General features: G+C 36.6%; 1 protein-coding gene across 1 annotated transcript in view; it reads right to left on the minus strand.

Moving 5' to 3' along the window:
* CNTN6 (contactin 6) overlaps nucleotides 1–20,988 on the minus strand; it is a 295,600-nt gene that overhangs the window by 97,683 nt on the left and 176,929 nt on the right. Inside the window, exons 6-7 of the mRNA XM_014843193.3 lie at nucleotides 13,692–13,895; nucleotides 11,350–11,452 (exon numbers count right to left, since the gene is read on the minus strand). Of these exons, the coding sequence (XP_014698679.2) occupies nucleotides 11,350–11,452; nucleotides 13,692–13,895 (307 nt within the window). The remainder of the gene's footprint in view (nucleotides 1–11,349; nucleotides 11,453–13,691; nucleotides 13,896–20,988) is intronic.

Consider the following 20,988-nt stretch of genomic DNA (forward strand, 5'->3'; position numbering starts at 1 on the left):
TATTGTTAGTATGTCAATTCTTCCCAACTTGATCAATAGATTCAATACAATCCTAACCAAACCCTAGCAAGCTATTTTGTGCATATAGACAAATTGATTCTAAAGTATATATGAAAAGGCAGAAAAAGAAAACTAAACCAAAGAATAGCCAAGACAATACTGAAAAAAAGAAGAAAGTTAGAGTACTGACATTATTCAACTTCAAGACTTACTTTAAAGCTATGGGACTTAAGATAGTATGATACTGACAAAAGAATAGCCACACAGATCAAAGGAACAGAATATGATCCATAGGTAGACCTACATGAACATAGTTAACGTGTCTTTGACAAAAGAGCAAAGATAATCAAATGGAGAAAAGATTGTTTTCTCAACAAATGCTAGAGCAATCAGAATCTCTATGTAATATGGTGAGTCTAGACACAGACTTTACATCTTTCACAAAAATTAACTCAAAATGGACCACAGACCAAAATGTAAAACACAAAATAACTCCTAGAAGATAATAGAGGACAAGATCTAAGTGGCCTTGGATTTGGCAATGAGTTTTTAGATACAATACTGATAGAAATCAACTAAAGAAAAAGTTGGTAAGTTGGACATCATTAAAATTGAAAACTTGTGCTCTGTGAGAGATCCTGTTAAGAGAACGAAAAGACAAGCCACAGACTGGAAGAAAATCTTCCCAAAACACATATTTGATAGAGGATCTTGATCCAAAATATACACAGAACTCTTAAAACTCAACAATAAGAAAATAAACATCCAAATTAAAAAGTGGATTAAAACAAAGAGATACCACTCTCTACCTATTAAAATGGCTAGAAACAAACAAACAAACCAACCTGGCTGTATCAAATGCTAGTGTGGATTGAAAGCAACAGGAACTCTCATTTATTACTGGTGGGAACGCAAAATGATACACTACTATTGGAGTGAAAATTTACTGATCAGCCAGTGGAGGAGAGCAGAATGATCCACATTGTAATGGACTAGAGTTGGAGACATTGGTAAGTTTAGCTTAATTTAATTCAGATAGTTATATATAGAAATGTTTATAGATTTGTGCGTATACATAAGTAGTACACATACACATTTCTTTGCACTGTCACCTTTCAGGGCCCAAATAAATGGCACCACAGTACTGACAAATATAGCTAAAATCCAGATGTTGGTTTTTAATACCAGTCTCCAATGAAAGGAACCAGGACTACTTGGAGATAGCTTATTCTAGCACTGGGGTGGGAAATATACAATAGTGCCAGAAAGAAAAAAAGCGCTAGGAAAAAACCTCCACAAAAACTCCCAAACAAAGCCAAAACAACAAAAAAGTTCCCACACATTGATTGGGGTATATTAAAGGGCACAGGATCCAACAGAAAGAGTTCTCAATAGCAAAAGCTGAAACAATGTGAGAAGCAAAATAAATGAAGTACTATTGGATTATAACCCAAAGTATAAAATAAATATCCACGAATCAATATTGATATAAATAAATAATTGAAGAAATTAGTAAACAGGGAAGGAGAAGTGACAAATCTTCCATGCAGAAGAATTCCAAATAAATTACGTAGTTTCAATACCTTAAAGGAGGTGAAGCATAACTGCCTACTCATTAAGTGTGGACAACTCATGGTGACTTCTTTCAAAAGAGACAGCATGGAAAGGGAGGAAAGTGAGTAGTTTTATAGTGGAGAATCCTGACAAAAATTACTTCAGCCAGGTGATGAAAGTCAGCATCAGCAGTCATAAATCATTTTGATAGAGTTGTAACTTTGATATGATATGGTGAAAATGGCACTTTACCTCTTTGTTCTTCTTCTCCAATGCCCTTAACTTCAGTCTAATTATGAGAAAAAAATTAGACAAATTTCAACACAGGGCCATCCTACAATAAAACTGACCACCCCTCCTCAAAATTGTCAAAGTCATTGAAAAACAGGGAAAGTCTGAGAAACTGCTACAGCCAACAAGAGCCTGAGGAAATGAGAATAGTCAATGTAATGTGGGACTTTAGATGGAGTCTTGGGATAAAAAAAGGCATTAGGTAAAACCAAGGAACTTCGAATAAAGTATGGATCTTAATTAATAGCATATACATGCTGGTTCATTAATCATTAACAAATGTACCATATTAGTGTAAGATGTTAATAATAGGGGAAACTGTGTGTGGGGGGTTATATGGGATTTTGCTGTACTATCTGCTCAATATTTCTGTTATAAAACTGTTATAAAAAAGTCTATTAATAAAAAAAGGTCTTGGTGACAGGAGAGAAAAGGAAGCAAGAATCTCCAATTTCTCAGAGATACAAAGGACCCTTAAATAATAGCCTAAAATTAGCTCTACCAAAGGAATTGACAGCGACCCTCACTGATCTCGATTTAACAAAGGGCAGCCTAGGGAGAAGATAATCAGTGAAGCTTGCAGAGTGAGTATCCTTGAATCTTCCTTCATTGAAAGTTTGCAAGGAAAGAGCAGATCCCAAGAAAACTGTGTGATCATGTGCTTTTACATCAATCTTATTTTCAGTAGCCTGAAAGCTCCCTAGGCCCTTTATATAATCATCTTTATTTCCCCAGGGCCTAGTCTGGTGTCTGTCACAAGGAGAATTTCTTCTGACTGACTGACTAAATAAATGAAAGAATGGAGAAATTAATGAGTGAACGAACAAGATACTCAATGCATATTTGCTGAATGAATAAACACTGGTGCTCAATTTGCCAGATGAGTGAGGGGAAGTCAATAATCCTTATAAAGATTAAACACAAAATTTTCAAATAGTAAGTCCATTATTCTGAGCACGTCTTTGAGGATAGTGTTAGCCCAAAAGTACACTGCAGAGATCTCTTCTCATCCCTCTCTGTGTTCCTTTATACATCCTCAGCAAAAGCAGCAATGTTGAATGAAACTGTTACTATTTATTGATTGCCTGTTATGGGCCAGGAAGTCTGGGAGGTAAGTAGGTCAATTTAACGGTATTTTCAATCCTTACAACAATTCTCTCTCTCTCTCTCCTCCCCATCTATCGAATTTTTGCCTTTGTTATTCAGATAAGATAACTGACCATAGTTGCCCGTCTATTGAGAGCGGAATTTAGGATTTAAACTCTAATCTCTTTGAATTCCCCAAGTCTATACTCTTTCTAGAACATAATATTGAAATGTTAGTGAATCCACTAATAAATCATTCAGTCCTAGGGTGAGTGCATGTGTATGTATGTGTTTGTGGAGGGTTAATGTCTTTCAATTTCTCAAAGATTGGCTAGAAGATTTGTCAGCTCTCAGATTTGCATGCATGGTCCACAGAGTGGGGTATTCTACAGAGTTTACCATAATCACTTTATACCAGGTCATATAATATTACGATGAAATGCAAAGTGATTAGCAAGAAACTAAAGGTTAGGTTTCAGTATACATTCGGGGGCAAATGGGACAAATTGTGCATAAGAAATATTCTACTCTCTATCCGTTCAATTTAATAAGGAAAGAAAAATGCCAAACTACTTATTAGACATTCGAATAGGAAATTATTAAACGCTTCTCTGATTTTTAAAAATTAATTGCTAAAGACCTAAAAAATCTGAATGCACTTAGTTTGGTTTAACAATACCCTTGTTTTCCTGAGTGACCTGAGCAACCTTTCTGTGGTATATGCGCAGTGATGCCCACATGTGTAAGAAGAAAGGCAAACGTCAAATCGCTGCTCTGTCCTCAGAAAGTTCTGAAATATCTAGAATTGTCTCCATGAGACTTCAAATGTATTGCTTGACAATAGCCGTGCTGCGTATCTTTTCCTTCATAAATTAGAAAAAAAAAATAAGATACACATGTATCCATAAATATATTCCTCTGTGTGAAGGCTCCAGAACACATAGGAACATTCAGTGCCCCTACTAATTGTATTTACATTCCGGAGCACTGACAGCAGAGTTAACAAATTGAGAAGAAAAAAAAAGCAAGGAAAATGTGTTCAGTTGTTTGCAAGAGCAGTGGAAGAGTTATAAGGGATATCAGTTTAATTTCTTCACTAAGAGTACAGGACTATATTTTCTCAAAAGAGGACACATAGATCTATGAGTCAATCATACTACATTTGCATAGAACCTTTACACGGAGTTTCTCAGGGCACTTCACAATACAATTAATTTGCAGCTTAGATAATTAAGAGTCTGCCATGTTACACAAATGAGACAAAGCTGAGAGTTGAACGCTGCGATCATGTCAGCTCTGAAACCCCAACATAGAAAGGGAGTCACATATCCCAAAAGTCACAGCAATTAAAGTCCAAGCAGGTATCTGAAGTTTTGTCTTAATTATTCTGTGCTCACATGAGCCTACGGTGGTTTAAGATGGTCAGATTCTACGACTAGCACTGGAGCCAGCCTTGCCTAGGCCTCACTCAATATACTTCCCAACTGCATGACTGTAGCATCCTCCTAGGTTGGTTGCTGTGACTAAAACTATGTCCTCTGCACTCTCCCTGATCATGTAGCCTAGATTTTTATAAATGGTAGATATTGCCATCATCACGTACAAACCAGTGGAGTGTATGCTACTCAATGGCCCTGATTGATTTTTGGAAACACTTATTTCTTCTCATTAAAAAACAGCTTGAATTTTAAAAAGGTTACCTTTTGAAATTTTTTATTTCTATTATAGAAAATTAAAACTTACTTATTGCTGCAATACTAGTAATTACAGAGAATCTAAATGAGAAATATATCCATAATTCCATTCCCCAGATAAAATCTTTTTAACATTTTGCTGAAATTTTTCAAGCCTTTTTCTAGGAAAACACTTACAGAATTGAGGGATAACTGCATCTGTATGTGGGGAATTAATTCATATATTAAAAAAGATAATTTGATGTAAATATCAAATGGCTATGAGCAGGAGTTTTGAAGTTAGAATTAATGAGTTTGAGATTTGAATTCCACATTTGCAACTTATGTTGATCAAGTCACTCAATTTTTCTAAACTTCATTGTATTTGCCTTCAAAATTAGTATTAAAAACAATACCTGGCTTCTAGCCATGCTGGAGCAACTGAGATTGCATTTATTCTCCTGCTGGAAACAATTAGAAACTGTACAAATATGTGGGAAACAAACTTGATCCCAGAAATGTAACAACGAGCAGCACAAAGCTGTGATCCCTGAAGGAGAGCACATACATGAAGTAAGCCTTTGGTATCCCTGGTTTTCTGTCTACACACGCTTTCCAGATCAGAGAATAGGGAAGGAGAACATAAATAGGACACGACTGTTTATGGCACTGGGTTGAGGAGACACAGAAAACTGAAGCGGCTGGGATTGCGGACCCAAGCATCAGAGAGGATGGGACTACAAAGAGAAAGTGCTCCAGAAATCCGCATAAGAGTGTCACCTGAGGCTGGGCGAAGAACGGCTTTCAGAGCTCACACGGGGTTGGAAGACATTAGAGTTCCACCAAGCTAGACAAGAGAGATCTAGTGAACATTTGGGGCATTCAGTAAGAGGATGCATCTTAGTAGTAAACAAGCATTAGACTGAAGTCCACTTAATATCTACTCTAAGAAAACTTAATAATAAGCCACAGAAAGACCAAGAAGATTCACAGTAACTTAACTCCTATCAATAAAACCCAATGCTTTAAATAAGTACACCATGATCCAGTGTTCAACAGCATAACATTTATTGTGTCTACAATTCAATCTAAAATTACTAGATAACCTAAAAAGCATAAGAATGAGAATCATCACTAGGAGAAAGAGCAGTCAATTGAAACAGATCCATAAATTATAGAGCTGATAGATTTAGCAAATAAGGACTTTCATATCATCAATAGGGCTCCTGTATAATACCAGGGGATTACAGCTGAAAGAACTGCAGACCTCAGACTCTAATTCAGACAGAGTCTCTAGGGAGGCCCAAAGACTACAGGGGAGACAAAAACAAAGACAATAGAGAAAATTTTAGCCTCTGACACCACAGTCACAGCAAACAGTAAACACAGCCTTAACTCCTAGCCAGATAAACATAAAACCTCATGCTAAAATCTAGTTATCTATTTCTTTTACCTGATACATCATGTCTAAGTTTCAACAAAAAAATACAGGGCATGTATTATCATACTGGGAATTTAAAATTGCTATGATTAATATGCTAAGGGCTAGTGGAAAAAGTAGACAACATACAGGAACAAATAATTAATGTAAGCACAGAAAAAGGAATTTCTTTTTTTTTTTTTTTGAGGCAGATTAGCCCTGAGCTAACTACTGCCAATCCTCCTGTTTTTGCTGAGGAAGACTGGCCCGGAGATAACATCCATGCCCATCTTCCTCTACTTTACACCTTGGGATGCCTGCCACAGCATGGCTTTTTGCTAAGCGATGCCATGCCTGCACCTGGGATCCAAACCGGAGAACCCCGGGCCTCCAAGAAGCAGAACGTGCAAACTTAACTGCTGCGCCACCGGGCCGGCGCCAGGAATTTCTAAGAAAGGAAACACTAGAAATAAAAACCTTGTAGTACAAATCAGAATGCCTTTACGGGCTCACCAGTGGAGTGAACGTGGTTGAGGAAAGAATAAGTGAGCTAGAAGAAATATCATCAGAAACTTCCCAACTAAAATGAAAAGAGAAAAAAAATGAAAACAAAAACCAAAAAAGTACAGAATGTCCAAGAACTGGAGGCAATTACATTTAGTGCAACAGCTAGTCTAATGGTAATAGCAGAAGAAGAACAAAGAGACAAATGAACAGAGGAAATATTTGAAGTACTAATGGCTGGGAATTTTCCAAAATTAATGAAAGCTACCAAACCACAGACCTTGGAAGCTCAGAGAACACCAAGCAAGATACATAGGACCATAGTCTACACATTCAAGAGAAGGAATATTCCCACGGATAAAGGAGGATATTTCTTAATTACACAAATATGTATGTGTTACATTCCACAAACGTTTAATGACAGTATTTCAGCAACTGTCTTAGGCCCTAAAAATGAAAAACTTAATAGAAATAAGATGTGGCATTTACCCGTCTATTTTTTTCTCTCTTTTCTCCCTCCCATCCATCTATTCACCTATTGATTTCCTCCCTTCCTCCCTTTCCCTTATTTATCAAAATAAATAAACCCTGGCTCAATGAAGGTAGAGTTTATAACATAAGTAGTAGTTGGTAGTTGTTTAGCAAAAGAGTTCAGAAACATTATTAAAAGGAAAAAGAACTTCGATCTCATTCCTCCCTGAATCAATGAGCTTTTCTCATGCATTTATTGAACATCTTTAAAAACAGCGCAGTTCTTTAGAAAGTGAACAAGGAGATTGAAATGGATTTGTACAAAACACTCTCCATATTTGGAAAAAAATAAATGAACTCAAATGAGGCACAGCAATATTTTTATGAAGAGACGTCAGAGAACATGATTTATAATTATCATTCAATAAGGTTGATAAAAACACTTGGCAATAAACCTACAAATATAGATTTATAATTTAAAAAGCAAGAAGTTTGATATTGTTATTTTCAGATTGTTAATTATGCCTAATTAATTTTCTAGGGAGTGTATTATTTTTTATGTTTGTTAATTTTGCAAATTTAGAAGATTCAGTATAGTATTTGGTAATGTCAAATTTCATACTGGACTAAAAAGCTAAAAGTTTTCAGTATGTTTACAATGTTTCCACTACAATGCAATTTGTTTACTGGAGGCTATTGGTAAGTATATATGAAAACTCTTTTTGCAAGTAGCTCATGTTTGTATAATATTTTCCAAAGTATACAAAGCATTTTCACAGACATTTTGCTCTTTTGAAGAAATAGGAAATGTGTCTACATTCTAGTGACACAAAATATATGTTTCTTATACATGGCATTTTAACACTATCACTTCGGCCCAGTGGATGCTTTGGACTTTCCATTTTAACCCCAAGGAATTTCAATTTCATATTAATAACTTACGAAACATAATCTCAACATTGATTAATTTTGTCAGATAAAATGCTGTGAATATAATCCCTTAAACCAATTATTCCCTTGACAATTTTCTATGAAGTGAAGTTAAGTAATTCTCATCATTTCCCCATTCTTCTTTAATTTTATTTCGTGTGCAACGGTTCTCTTATGTATAAACTTAACAATGAACATATAATTTATTAATCACTTTTTTTGTACATACACATCAGATCTGCCATTTCGAGAGGGTTTTTTATATTATTATTTTTCCAACTCGAATTTTCCTGGGTCAAATATTGCTAAACCAAATTTTATGAAGAAGTTTAGGTACCCCTACACATTTTTAAGATAATAAATTTTACTATATGTAGTTTTATGGTTGTCAGTTTTCAATGAACCGATTGTTTCCATCACCATGAGTTTAATGAAAAATGAGAGTTTTACTTATTTCTAAATTCTCCATTTAAGAATGCTCAACAATTTACCTCATATATTCTAAGGCTTCACTTGTCCTGTTAGGATTGTTAATCCACTTCCTCTGTATACTTCCAATGAATTCTTACAGCCTGTACCCATGACCAAATCAAAATAGTGAAGTCAAACGGTCAACTCTAATCGGATGGTCGAAATTTCCTCACTCTGCCTTTTTCCTTTCTTCTACCCCTAGCAAACTGGGCTGGAAAGGGATATTTGGCAATATTATGGTTGGCATAAATATGCCCCCTAACATGCAGGCTAAGTTATTACTTATCACCCATCTATTGTTTGTTTTTTTAGCTGAGGAAGATTTGCCTTGAGCTAACACCTGTTGCCAATCTTTCTCTTTTTGTATGTGAGCCTCCGCGATAGAATGTCCACTGACAGACGAGTGGTGTAGGTCCACACCTGGGAACCGAACCTAGGCTGAGGAAGCAGAATGTGCTGAACTTAACATCAGGCCACCAGGGCTGGCCCATACCCATCTGTTTTAACGCATGGTGTGTGTGTGTGTGTGTGTGTGTGTGTGTGTGTGTATCTATGTGGAGAGGGGCAGAGAGAGAGAGAGAGAGAGAGAAGGGAATGTAGCAAAGATTTATAGTTGGTCAGTTCAGGTGAAGGGTATATGATTGACATGATTGTCCAGATATTATTCTCTCAATGTTTCTGTAGGTTTGAATTTTTTAGAAATAAAATGTTGAAATAAATGATTAAGACATCTGGTCTGTGAGCAATTCAGAGCCTAAATTGATCAACAAATTTTTCTCCTTGTCTGCTCCTCTTTTCTGCTCCAGAACTGACCCTGTTTGCTGCTTTCTGTCTTATACTGTCATCAATATGGAGGCCAAGAGAAAAGAAATGGGCTGTGGAGATTGGAGAATTTAGACTCGGGGATAACTTTTTCTAATTTGGCCATCCCCACTAACTCAAACACTGGTTATACAAAAAGAGAATGGAATCTGCACTTTGGGTTCAGAATAATTCAATGAACATTTCCTGCCTAAATGCCAAGCCTACAGCTAAATGTTTTTCAAACCTGTTATCCACTCTAATCTTCAAAACAAATGTGAAAGGCAGGTATCACTATAACTTCTTCCATGAGAAGATGGAAATTCACAGAGTTTAAGAAGCTTGTTTGCTAATGGTCAGACCACACTGGAGAAAATTAGGAAGTGAATCCACCTCCACCGACTTCAAGAGTGGTTATTTTAACCCCTCACTTAAAAGTTTCTAAGGTCAGAGCTTAAAATCAGGTGGGACTAGGTTTGAATTGCCCTCGCCTTCTTAACGGAGGCATGAAATCAAACAGGTTACTTATCCAATCCGAGCCTCAGTTTTCTCATATATAATAAAAATACGATGTACCCTGCGCAATTATAAAGATTATATATATATATCTATCTCATATAAATTTTTAATTATAAATGCTTAACAAATGAAATTTATTTATGTGAAGTTCTGGAGAACTAGCCTGAGTAATTTTCAAAGTTATTACATGAGTGATTTTTTTAAATTACAAGAATTCATGTTTCCTGATGCCAAATATGATAGATGCTGTCTTTCATTGGTCTTCTTTTTAAATAAATCATCTAATTCTCAAAGTATTTTGCTGAAAAGATTTTATGTCTTTTTGTAAACTTAAATTTCTTAGAGAACTTGAAAATGTGAGAATTAATATATCTTAAAAGGCAGGCAAACAAATAAAAACCGTGACATAAAGTTCCTGTTTGTCACTTTCTTTAGAATAATTTAATCGATCAATAATTAACAAATGGGACCAGTACTGTATGAAAATATTGTGACTTAAAAAGGAAAAATAAACAACCTGAGATCTACAACATATCATATATAGGAAGGAACCTAAGAGAATTAGTAACCAGCATTATTTGGATTCCTTGGTATATTTACTTAATAACAAGATGGAGACTTTTAAGGATGTTTTCCGTAGTTTGGAATCTAAGTCACTATTTCTAACTGTGATGACTATGTTAGGAACAGGTCTGGATTTAGAAGTAAGCCCTCAAAGCAGATAGTGAGATTCAAGTCTCTTATGATTCAAAGTATGTTCTACAGACAGGAAGAATCATGATTACCTGGGAGCTTGTTAGAAACAGAGAAACCAGACCTCACCCCAGACCTACAGAATCTCGATTTAACCATGTCCCTAGGAATTTATACGTACACTAATGTTCACAAATGGTAGATCTAGTCTATCTTTCTATTATCTATCTATCTATCTATCTATCTATCTACCTACCTACCTATCTATCTATCTACCTATCTATATATCTCTCTCTTTGTTATTTGGGTACTGGTATTTAGAGGCATAAAAATGAGGTTTGAATATCACCAAAAGAAAAAGAGATGTCTGGATAGTCTACGCAAAAATACAGATGTTTAACTGGCTTAAAAACATTCCAAACCTGTCACTGATAAACACTTATCTGAGTAAAACAAAATGCCTCCACTACCAGGACAGGTTTGGCTCAATTCTAATTATCCACTATACACAATGGCCTTTAATTAGTCTTATTTGGGAAACTAGCAGTGCAGGTTTTTCATTTACAAGAATTGCTGATTATGAAGCAAGGAGACACTCCAGGCAATATTTTTCTGGATGTAGGACGAGATGGAATGAAGTACATGTCTAAGGTTTAGTGACTTGCCCACCATCTTATACAAGTGCAATTGTTCTTTTGCAATGTCCTGCTTAAATGAGTCTCATTATGCTCCAATGAGGAGATATCAGCACATTTAGGGGAGAATTGCAGCCCCAATCATTTCCTGAGTATTAGGCATGTTTGTTTAAATTCCAATCAGAAAGTTCCATTTATTCCTAGCATTTGAAATCTATTTGGTACTTTATCTTAGAGCAATATTTGAACAACAAAAAAACAATTTTTTAATTTAGAACAACCCAGAAAAAGAATATCTTACTTTCCAAGGGCAAAGCATTCCAGTTTTACCGATGAACCCTTTGCAGCTTGTATAGTTTCAGGAAAACGCACTTCAATCTTTGGTTCATATTCCCCCATCACACCTGTTAAATAGCAAAAGGACTGGCAGCATTTCTGGAGAATAGAAGTTTTCTATGAAGCAAATGCTTCATTAACCAAAATCTGATTATTTTGTCTTTCTATTAGCAATATTTTTCTATACTTTAATGAGTGACAGAGGGCGAGAAAACTTCATGATGCTATTTAAGGAATTAGTTCATTCCCCTCGCCCCTAAAAAAGAAATATCTAAGATATATCAAATTATCAGAATAGAAGTATCCCAAATTTCCCTTATTCCACACCAGAATCTTCAGAAGAATTAATTTTTCTGATTAAGAATTGAATACACCTAGATTCTGGAATACTTCTGAGTTATCGAGGTAGTTCCTTCTCTAGAGATATCCAGATCTGTCACCACTTCATGGAACTCATGTGGCCAGACCTGTTCAAGACTAAGGAATTTTTCAGTTGACAGTGTGAGAGCTCTAATGCAGCACCTCTTAATCCAAAGTATGAGTATTTCTGCAACAAAACCTATGAAGTGATCACACTGGCTGGGATAAATAAAGTCATAAATATTCTTACATCAGTTCCTCAAGGTTTTACTGCTAAATGCGTTTGCTACACACTTAGAAAAAACATTTCTGTTTTTGTCATTTTAAAATTTCCAATAAGGAATTGTGGATATAGGCTAAGACACGAATAAGACAGTAGTCTAATGTGTTGTAAATATGCTATTTACCAGAGCAGTTGTAATAAACAGAAATATATCTCTAGGCTAGCCCATTAACTTAATTAATTTAGTCAATGACAAATTGAGGTTCTTTAAAATTTTTGATCATTTGTTACTTATATACTAAACACCAGAATAGTATATTCCTAAAATAAATGGTTTATTGGTGGCCAGTATAATTGCACAGAAGATGAAATTTACAAAATATATATATAAAATAAAAATGCCTCATTTTTAAGACCTTGATCATTCCAAACATTCAAAGAGATTATGGTTGAGGAGGTAGAGAGCACTACTTCACTCAACTAAATAAGCAAGTTTTATATTTTCTATTTTCTTGACACCTGATATGTCTTCTTGATTGACTACTTTTAGAAGAGGTTCAATTTTTTAAAATCTTATATATAATGCTTCTGGTCTATTTTTACCATAAGTGTTTCAAAGGGAATAGAGGGGATGGAAGAATGAAGAAATTAGGAAGGAGAGACGTGAAACTAAGAATAGACAGAAAAAAATGGAAAAATGTGGTAGAATCTCTCTGCATATTATTGGCTAAGAGCTTTTCCAGTCCTGAACAAATTGCTCACTAGAGAGAAGAAATTGGACTTATAAATAAATCTAGTGGTTGCTGAATTTTGAATTAAGACCATGCAAATATATTTGGACGGTTAGTGATTATAAAAGCTCTGTCATAAGAACACCCTCTATAGAGCTAGTTCCATAATTCTGTTTGAAATTATTAGCATTATATTCTTGCTTTTCTTAAACTTCTCAAAGAGGAGAAACACTCTATGAGGTATCAAATTTCCATTCCAGAGTCTGATCATAAAATGCACCAACAGATGCATTTCACATTTCCCACTGTGAATATTTAATTAAAAAAACACCTAGAGAATTTTTCTACTTCGATGACTTTCTTAGATTTTCTAGCTCTCTAAATGTGGTACCAGCTATGACTTGACTAAGCTACAAAACTCGTCAGAGCCCAATCTGAATTGTGTTCCCTGGAGGAATGTAATTAGCATGAATCTTGTGTTTCATTCCTCTTTGGAATGCTCATAATTAATGTTGGCTTGCTTTGCTTTCCTTCAAAGTGAGTTTTTTCCCCCTTTTTCCAGCCAGGTAAATAAAGGGTGAATGAAAAAAATAATTATGGAAAAGAAAGAGGCATCTTGTGTTCATTGAAAACACATTAATTCAGTTAAGAAGTTTGGCAGCACCCACACATGCACACACAGGCCTACTCTCCCAAATGAACACCTTTTCAAACAAAATACTCCTTAGGCAAAGCAAAGATGATCTTCTCCAACGCCAGAGAAGAGATGGCACAGTATACGCAGAATCATGTATACTGTACCATGTGGGTGAATTGTAGAATTTTCTATTATATTTCTGATAATACCTGATTTTCTCCATGTTTGTGAGTTGAACCTCAATTCATAGATAATGTGGCTCCATTGACACAGAGGGAAGTGGAAAGCTCTACAGATCTCCCCAGACTTCAAGAGCCAGGAACAAAATATATTCCCAAGATGACTCATCGTCTTACCATCAGTGCGCTGCACTAATGGAGTGGGTGGTCCTTGAACGCTTTTCTGGGCTTCCTTGTTTGTTATGAAGCAAGTGTAGTTGCCCACATCTGATGGCTCCACTTTGGCAATATACAAATTTCCTGTCTCTTGTGACACAAACCGCCTGTTGTCCTCTTGGACATATAAGGGGTTATCATTGAAGGTCCATGCATAAGATAAATCTGGAAAACAGAAAAAAATAAGTACTATCCTTACTGTATTCATTCTTATCTGAAACTTCTTTGCCCTACTTCTCTATAATTAGAATAAAATTGTGCCCTCTTTGTCCAGTTTATGCCTGTAGTCCTGATGTAATTGTAACATTCCTTATATTCAAATATATACCAAATTTGATGATAAATTATATGGTCACCCTGCCCATTACTGGCTTTGTGCGATTAAGAATGTGATGATGAGATGTCAAGAGAATAAGCAGATAAACTTAGTAAGGAAAGCTATAAGATACATAAAATATTACAGGCTCAAAGTGCACACTGAATTTCTCCAGTAATATGTTAAAGCAATGTTTCTCAATGTACAGTCAGAAGGATGCTTTCATTAAACACACTTAGGGGCACTTGTTAAAAGTTTTAACTTGAAGATGTAAGTTCAATGACTCTACCATCAGTCTTGGATTTCATTTATTCAATCATTACATGATTTATGAGCACCTATTCTGTGACTGTTTTCAGGCTTAGAATACAACCAAGCAAAATCTATGCCTCATATAGCTTGCACCAGTTACCACTAATTACCACTAGGGTGGATAATCACAATGTGGGATGATATGTGCTTTGACAGAGGCATCATGAAGAGCCCAGAGAAAGAGTCCAGAATGATCTGTAGTCAGAAAAGTCTTCTGAGAAGAATAATTCCATGTTGAAACTAGAAGGATGAATGAGAGCTATCCAAACAACAGATGAGCAGACAAACATGGCTCAGAGAGCAGAGCACAAACAAAAACTTGAAGATAAAAGAGAACACATCAGTTTTTCTGAACATCAATCTATCTCTAGAAATCTCATAGATAAACATGAATACAAATGTATAGATACACATAATTGAGATATAATGAACATACTATAAAATGTACAGATCTTAAGTGTTCTGTTCAATTACTTGTAACAATTATAAAAGCTATGTAACCACATACCCCCTAAAAAACATGGAACATTTCTATTTCCTCAGAAATTTTATGTCCCTTTCTGGTTAGTCTCTCCCAATGTAACTACTACCCGATTTCTATCATTATAGATTATTTCTGCCAGTATTTGGATTTCATAAAAATGAAATCAAACAGAATTGTACTGTTTTGTATCTGATTTCTTTTGTTGAACATATTTTTGATATTCGCCTATATTGTTTTGACTATTAGTACTGCTTTCCTTTCTATTACTGAGCAGTATTCCATTTTGTGACTATATCACAATTTGTTAAGTCATTTTCTTGTTGATGAGCTTTGGACTGTTACGTATCATTGATTGTTTCCAGCTTAGCACCATTATGTATTAGGCTGAAGTTAACCTTTTTTCATAAGACTATCTGTGGATATTTTCATTTTTCTTGGATAAACTTCTAGGAGTGAGCTATGAAGTAGATATAGGTTTAACTTTATAAGAAGCTACAAAAGAATTTTCCAAAGTGGTTGTACCAGTTGACATCTCTACCAGCAATGTATGAGAATTCCAGTTATTCGACATCTTTACAAAAATTATGTGTTGGCAAGTTTTTTTTTTTTGGTGAGGAAGATTCACCCTGAGCTAATATCTTTTGCCAATCTTCTGCCACCTTCCTTTTTGTTTTTCGCTTGAGGAAGATTGGCCCTGAGCTAACATCTGTGCCAATCTTCCTCTATTTTGTATGCAGGACAAGCGGAGTAAGTCCACACCCAGGATCCAAACCAGTGAATCTCAGCTGCTGAAGTGGAGCGTCTGGAACTTTAATCACTCAGCAATAGGGCCGACCCCATGTGTTGCCAATTTTTGATTTTAGCCAGAAATCTTTGAACAAAGTAAAATATTTTCATGGATTAAGGTTTTGTAAGAGTGGTACTATCTGAAGGCTAAGAAGTAATATGTATCATGGAAACTAGGTAGAATTGAATTTATATCTAGGGAAGTGGAAGAATATGACTGGTGTAAAAGGTGATGAGGATTTTTAGGCTGGTTAATTTTAAAACTACAGATGAGAAGCAGGCTCCGAGGAGTGGAATTTGCTTGCCCCTTTGTTGGGAAAGATTTACATTTCTAAGGGAAACCTCTATCTGTAAAGATGCCTCCCTCTCTGTGCCAGGAAGAAGGGGGATGGCCTTATCTGTAGAAACTCTTAATGCCAGAGGCAAGAACTTAAGTTGGTTACTGTCTGGCAACCTCATGTAACTGACCCCCCCCCCCCCCCCCCCCCCCCCCCGCCACCAAATCCTCCTTTGTCTTAAGCTGAGGATAAAAATCAAGCGGTGACTTCTGCCATTTACTCAATCCGGTTTGATTCTTATCTAAAAATTTGTGGGACAGCCAAATGGCCGGACCCTATGGGCACTGACACCATTAACTTTTTAACATATTCTTTGTCTTGTAAAGAGATAACTCACATACCTATGCCTTAAATTTAGCCTTACTCTCCACCCAACTTTGCAGCAAAAGCGGCAGCAGAAGCAGCAGCAGCAACAGCAACATGTCGGCAGCAGCTCTGGCTGCCCATGGGTCCTGTCCCCATGCCAGTGGCGGCAGCAGCAGCTCCCCATGCCAGCAGCATCTCTGACTGCCCGTGGGTCCTGTCCCCACGCAGCAGAAGCTCTGACTGCCCATGGGTCCTGTCCCCATGCTATTCTATTCTCTAAATAAAAGAGCACTACTGCCAGATCTTAAGAGTCTAAGAAATCTTTCTTTCGACTCCTCGGCTCACCAACCCCGCATCAAAGTGGATGCCCAAAATATGTGGAACGTATAGGTTCTGGCAGTGGGGAAGAGGAATACACTAGTCAGGTCAAAACATCTTCACCTGTAGATGAACTTGGAAATGATAGCTCACAGGAGAGCAGTGGAAACAACTGGAGACCTCTTGTCCAGGCAGAGGCTCAGGGTGCATTTGTCATCTGCACTTAATTAAAACCTGGTGCAGAAGCAAGACATGGAAAAAAGGCTAATTATTTCTGATGTGTTCTACCAGTCTTTCTCCAGTGGAAGCAGACTACCTGAAACGTTCTTCCCCAGCCATACTGAATTGAAAGTCTCTAAAGTACGAGCAGGTAATAGAGATTGACAGCCATCCTGACCTAAAATCTGATCTATATAGAAAAACCCTTGAGAAACTGGGAGTGTGGGAATGTTGCCATCTTTTTCAGCTCTTTCACGAAGAAAAAAAAAAATACAGCACTGACAATACATTTAGGGAACCAGATTTTAGAAAGAACAAAAGAAAGGAAGGAAGAAAGAAAGGAAGGAAGGGGAATGAAGAAAAGAGTGACTCTGCAAAAATAGACCATTAATAGTGAAGAGGGGGTAAAGTATGAAATCCTAACAACAATTCAAAATGATTGCAATAAAAATAAATTCATCTATACAGACAGAAGTCTGATATTATTATCAGGAATGAAGAACATATGAGGGAAAGGTAGGACAAGGAGCAACAGCAACAAAAATGTCACTTATGGAGCTGGCCTGGTGGCATAGAGGTTAAGTTCATGTGCTCTGCTTCAGCGGACCAGGGTTAACAGGTTTGGATCCTGGGTGCAGACCTACACAGTGCTCATCAAGCCATGCTGTGGAGACATCCCACATTCAAAATATAGGAACACAATCTTCCTCAAGCAAAAAAGAGGAAGATTGGCTATAGATGTTAGCTCAGGGCCAATCTTCCTCACAAAAAGAAAAAAAGAAGAGCCACTTATGGATGGAATGTAAAAATGCACAAAGTGGTATTAAACCTAGAAAAGTAGTGTTCAGGAAGAAAAAGATTTAGGATATATTGTTATGTGAAAAGCACATTATAAATCAAGATGTTTAGTATGATCAAATAAAAAATTACGTGTGTATGTGACCTTGTGTGTATATGTTTGTGTGTGTGTCTGTTCATACAAATTATTAAATTTAGAAAACTAGGGATATATACAGTGGTTTTCCCAGAGTAAGTAGAAGAAATACAAAAGACTTTTACTCAGTAAACAATGTATTTCTCTTATATTAGAATTTTTAATTACCATCTTATATTTGTGTAAATGGAAAAAAGAAACAACAGGATGAAAATAGTGTCTGTCAGGACAGCTAAACATTAGAGTGAATTACAACTTGTAAAAAATAAGACAGAAAATATTTTTTATTATTCTGAACCGTTCAGATTGGAGTATTGTGTTTTATTCAGAGCACATTAGAATCGCTAAGGAAGCTTGTTAAAATACAGATAGCTAATCCTACTTCTGGCAATTTACTTTCATTATATCTGAGTGAAGTATCATGGAATCTGTGTTTCCAACACCCTAGAAATGACTCACTGGAATATTATGTTCAGAGCACCCCTTACTGATAGGGGAATTAAAAATCCCGAGCATATCAAGAGATAGATAACCAGATGCAGCAAAGGGTAGCCGATAAGTCACAAAAGAAATTCATAAGAATTTAGATTTGACTCGGGGGCTAGGGGAAATTGAGAAGAATAATTGAACTGTCTTCATAGATCAAATGGCTGTCATGTGCCTAAAGGGTTAAATAAAGCCCTCTCCACGGATGTCCAGAAGGCAAAAGTAGGACTTGTGGCTGTGTGTGGGGGGGAGGGTTACAGAAGGTTGTTTGACCTTTATTATAAAGAAAACCAGTCTAAACTTCAGAGCTATAGCAGCAGATGATTTATAAGGTAATGAGCACTCTATCATGAGAGGTGACCAAGCAGAGGAAGGATGAGCATTGCTTGAGATGCTGCAAAACAGATTTTTGCAATGGGTGCGAGGTTAAATCTATGTTTCTATGAATGGTCTACTCCATCGTCAACATTCCTTTGATCTCCCTAAGAGTCTATGCTTTTAGATCAAGTATGCATAAATGCAATTTGCTTTTTATTTTTGAAAATATGCTTTCACATTCTTGTCCGATTCTCACAGATTGAATCTTCGTTTTCTTTTGCAAGAACCTACTGGAGTCTTTTATCATTTCATGGAGTCTCTTGCTTCTAAGTTTCTTTACTGATGTCCTTTGCTACCTTGCTTCTAAGCCTGTTGCTCCGTCTCCATGAAAGAGGTGCTCAAAGGATTTTTGTTTGAAACCAGAGAGCCATCTAGATAGCAAATTTTTCTTCAAAATATACAGGAGGAAAAAATGTAGTTCAGATTCCCCTGTTGTTAGTGACTCCTCACCTTTGTGAAATAAAGAGAATTTTGAGCAAATTGCCAGGGCCATGTCTCAGCTTAGGATCCTTATTCAATGCTTATTTGGGGAGAGGAATGAGCTCTAGCTCTCTGAAATCCAACATAACTTAACAGAAATTACAGGTTGCCACTAGAGACCAAGAAATCTTTGTATTCTTCACCTTATAATCTTGGGACCTGAGACTGTAATTTCCATCTCTCCCTTGGTGAACTCATTTTTACCTTAGCTGCTAAAACTTTCTGATCTGTTCCTACATGTGGCGTATCCTTCTTTAATAGTGGAACATTTCGAAGCTGTTGGAAGAATGTGGTCCAAAAATGGGGAAGGTTACATAAAGAATAATAAAAATTTAAAGAGCACTTTCATTTCATACCTGTTTCATCACCCCAACAATTGTTTTACGAGGCTAATTGGCTATTGATGACATGCCCATTATATAGAAGAAGGTACTGGAGCTAGAAATATAAAGGTAATTTCCCCAAGTCATATTGCTAACATGTGGAAGGGGTAGGACTTGAACCTTGATCCTTAGGATGCCATATCCTTTGTTCTTTCTCTGATACCACCTGTCTTCTTTTCTGTGTATCTACAACTGATCCTCTTTTTCTGCGCTCTCAATGCATCTCAATATGCTCTCTTTGGCTTCCTTCCAAACCCCAAGCTCTCTGTATATCCAAGCCTACATACATCTACGACAATTGTTCCTCACCACCCACTCCCTCCTCCATCAACACTGCCTGTCCTGTGTTCAATTTCCTTAGAATCTTGTAGAATGAAGATTAATCTGTCATTCAAAATTACTCCAACATGCTTATAGCTAATATTAGCAGAGAATAGAACACATGTATAAAATCTCTAAAAAGTAATTCTCTCAAGAGCAGAGATCTTAAAATGTCAGTGTGCAATGAGAATCACCTGGAGGACTTAGTACAACACACACTGCTGGGCCCCACCCTCCGAGTTTCTCATTCAGCAGATCTGGGAAGGAGCTAGAGTTTACTTTGCTAACAAGTTCCCAGGTGATGCTGATGCTCCCACAGCTCCACTTTGAAAATTACTGATACCAATGATAAAACTCATTTTCCTCTGCACAATGCTAGGAAGGGAAACAGCCTGGATTTTGCAGAATGTTGGCGAACTTGTCTATTTATTTGCCTTTGGGTGACGGGTGGGAGCCTGGAGAAGAGGATGTTCCTCAGTTCATAGATTCACGGAATGTCTGGGATGGAAGGGATCTGAGAGATCTTCCAGACCATCCTCCTCATTTTACGGGTGAAAGAGCAGAGCGGAAGATTGCAGGAGCTCTGCAAGGAGAATCCAGCTGCCCTTTTGCGTCCCCTCTGTGAATTGGTGATGTTAAGCTGTGGGCTCTCCTGTCACTGTATTTTTCATCTGTCCCTGCTTATTTCTCTTCATGGCTGCCTCTTCCCATTCATCCAAACAGCCAGCCTGCAGTGGGGGCTTTTATCTATTTTGTTCCATCATCAGCTACTGCCGTGCTTAATTTGTATATTTTTTAATGGGGAAAGAAAAAAAAAATACCTTGCAAATTGGAAGTTTAAAATCCTTCCCATTTGGCTTTTCTTAATTAAATGTATAATTCATGAGCCACTTAAGTTGAAACCACTGAATTTTTAAATATTTTCTCTGCCATCTATGACATTTATCTGTTATTAATGATTGTGATACATTTTCCCTATGATGATTCAGCAGTAACATGAGAACGGACTGATAATTGGGCCTTCCTGAAGCATTGTCTGTAGTTTCACACTGACACCATCCTCTACAATTTTATTATTATTAGAAATGGCAGATCTGCAGTAAGCAATTGAAGGTTCTATCTGCTGCTCTCTCAAGCATACAACAAATCCTATTTTCCCCAGAGCATGATTATGTTTTGACATCTTTTACAGCCCTA

The sequence above is a fragment of the Equus asinus genome, chromosome 21 (assembly GCF_041296235.1).
Source record: "Equus asinus isolate D_3611 breed Donkey chromosome 21, EquAss-T2T_v2, whole genome shotgun sequence".
NCBI classification, from domain to species: Eukaryota; Metazoa; Chordata; class Mammalia; order Perissodactyla; family Equidae; genus Equus; species Equus asinus.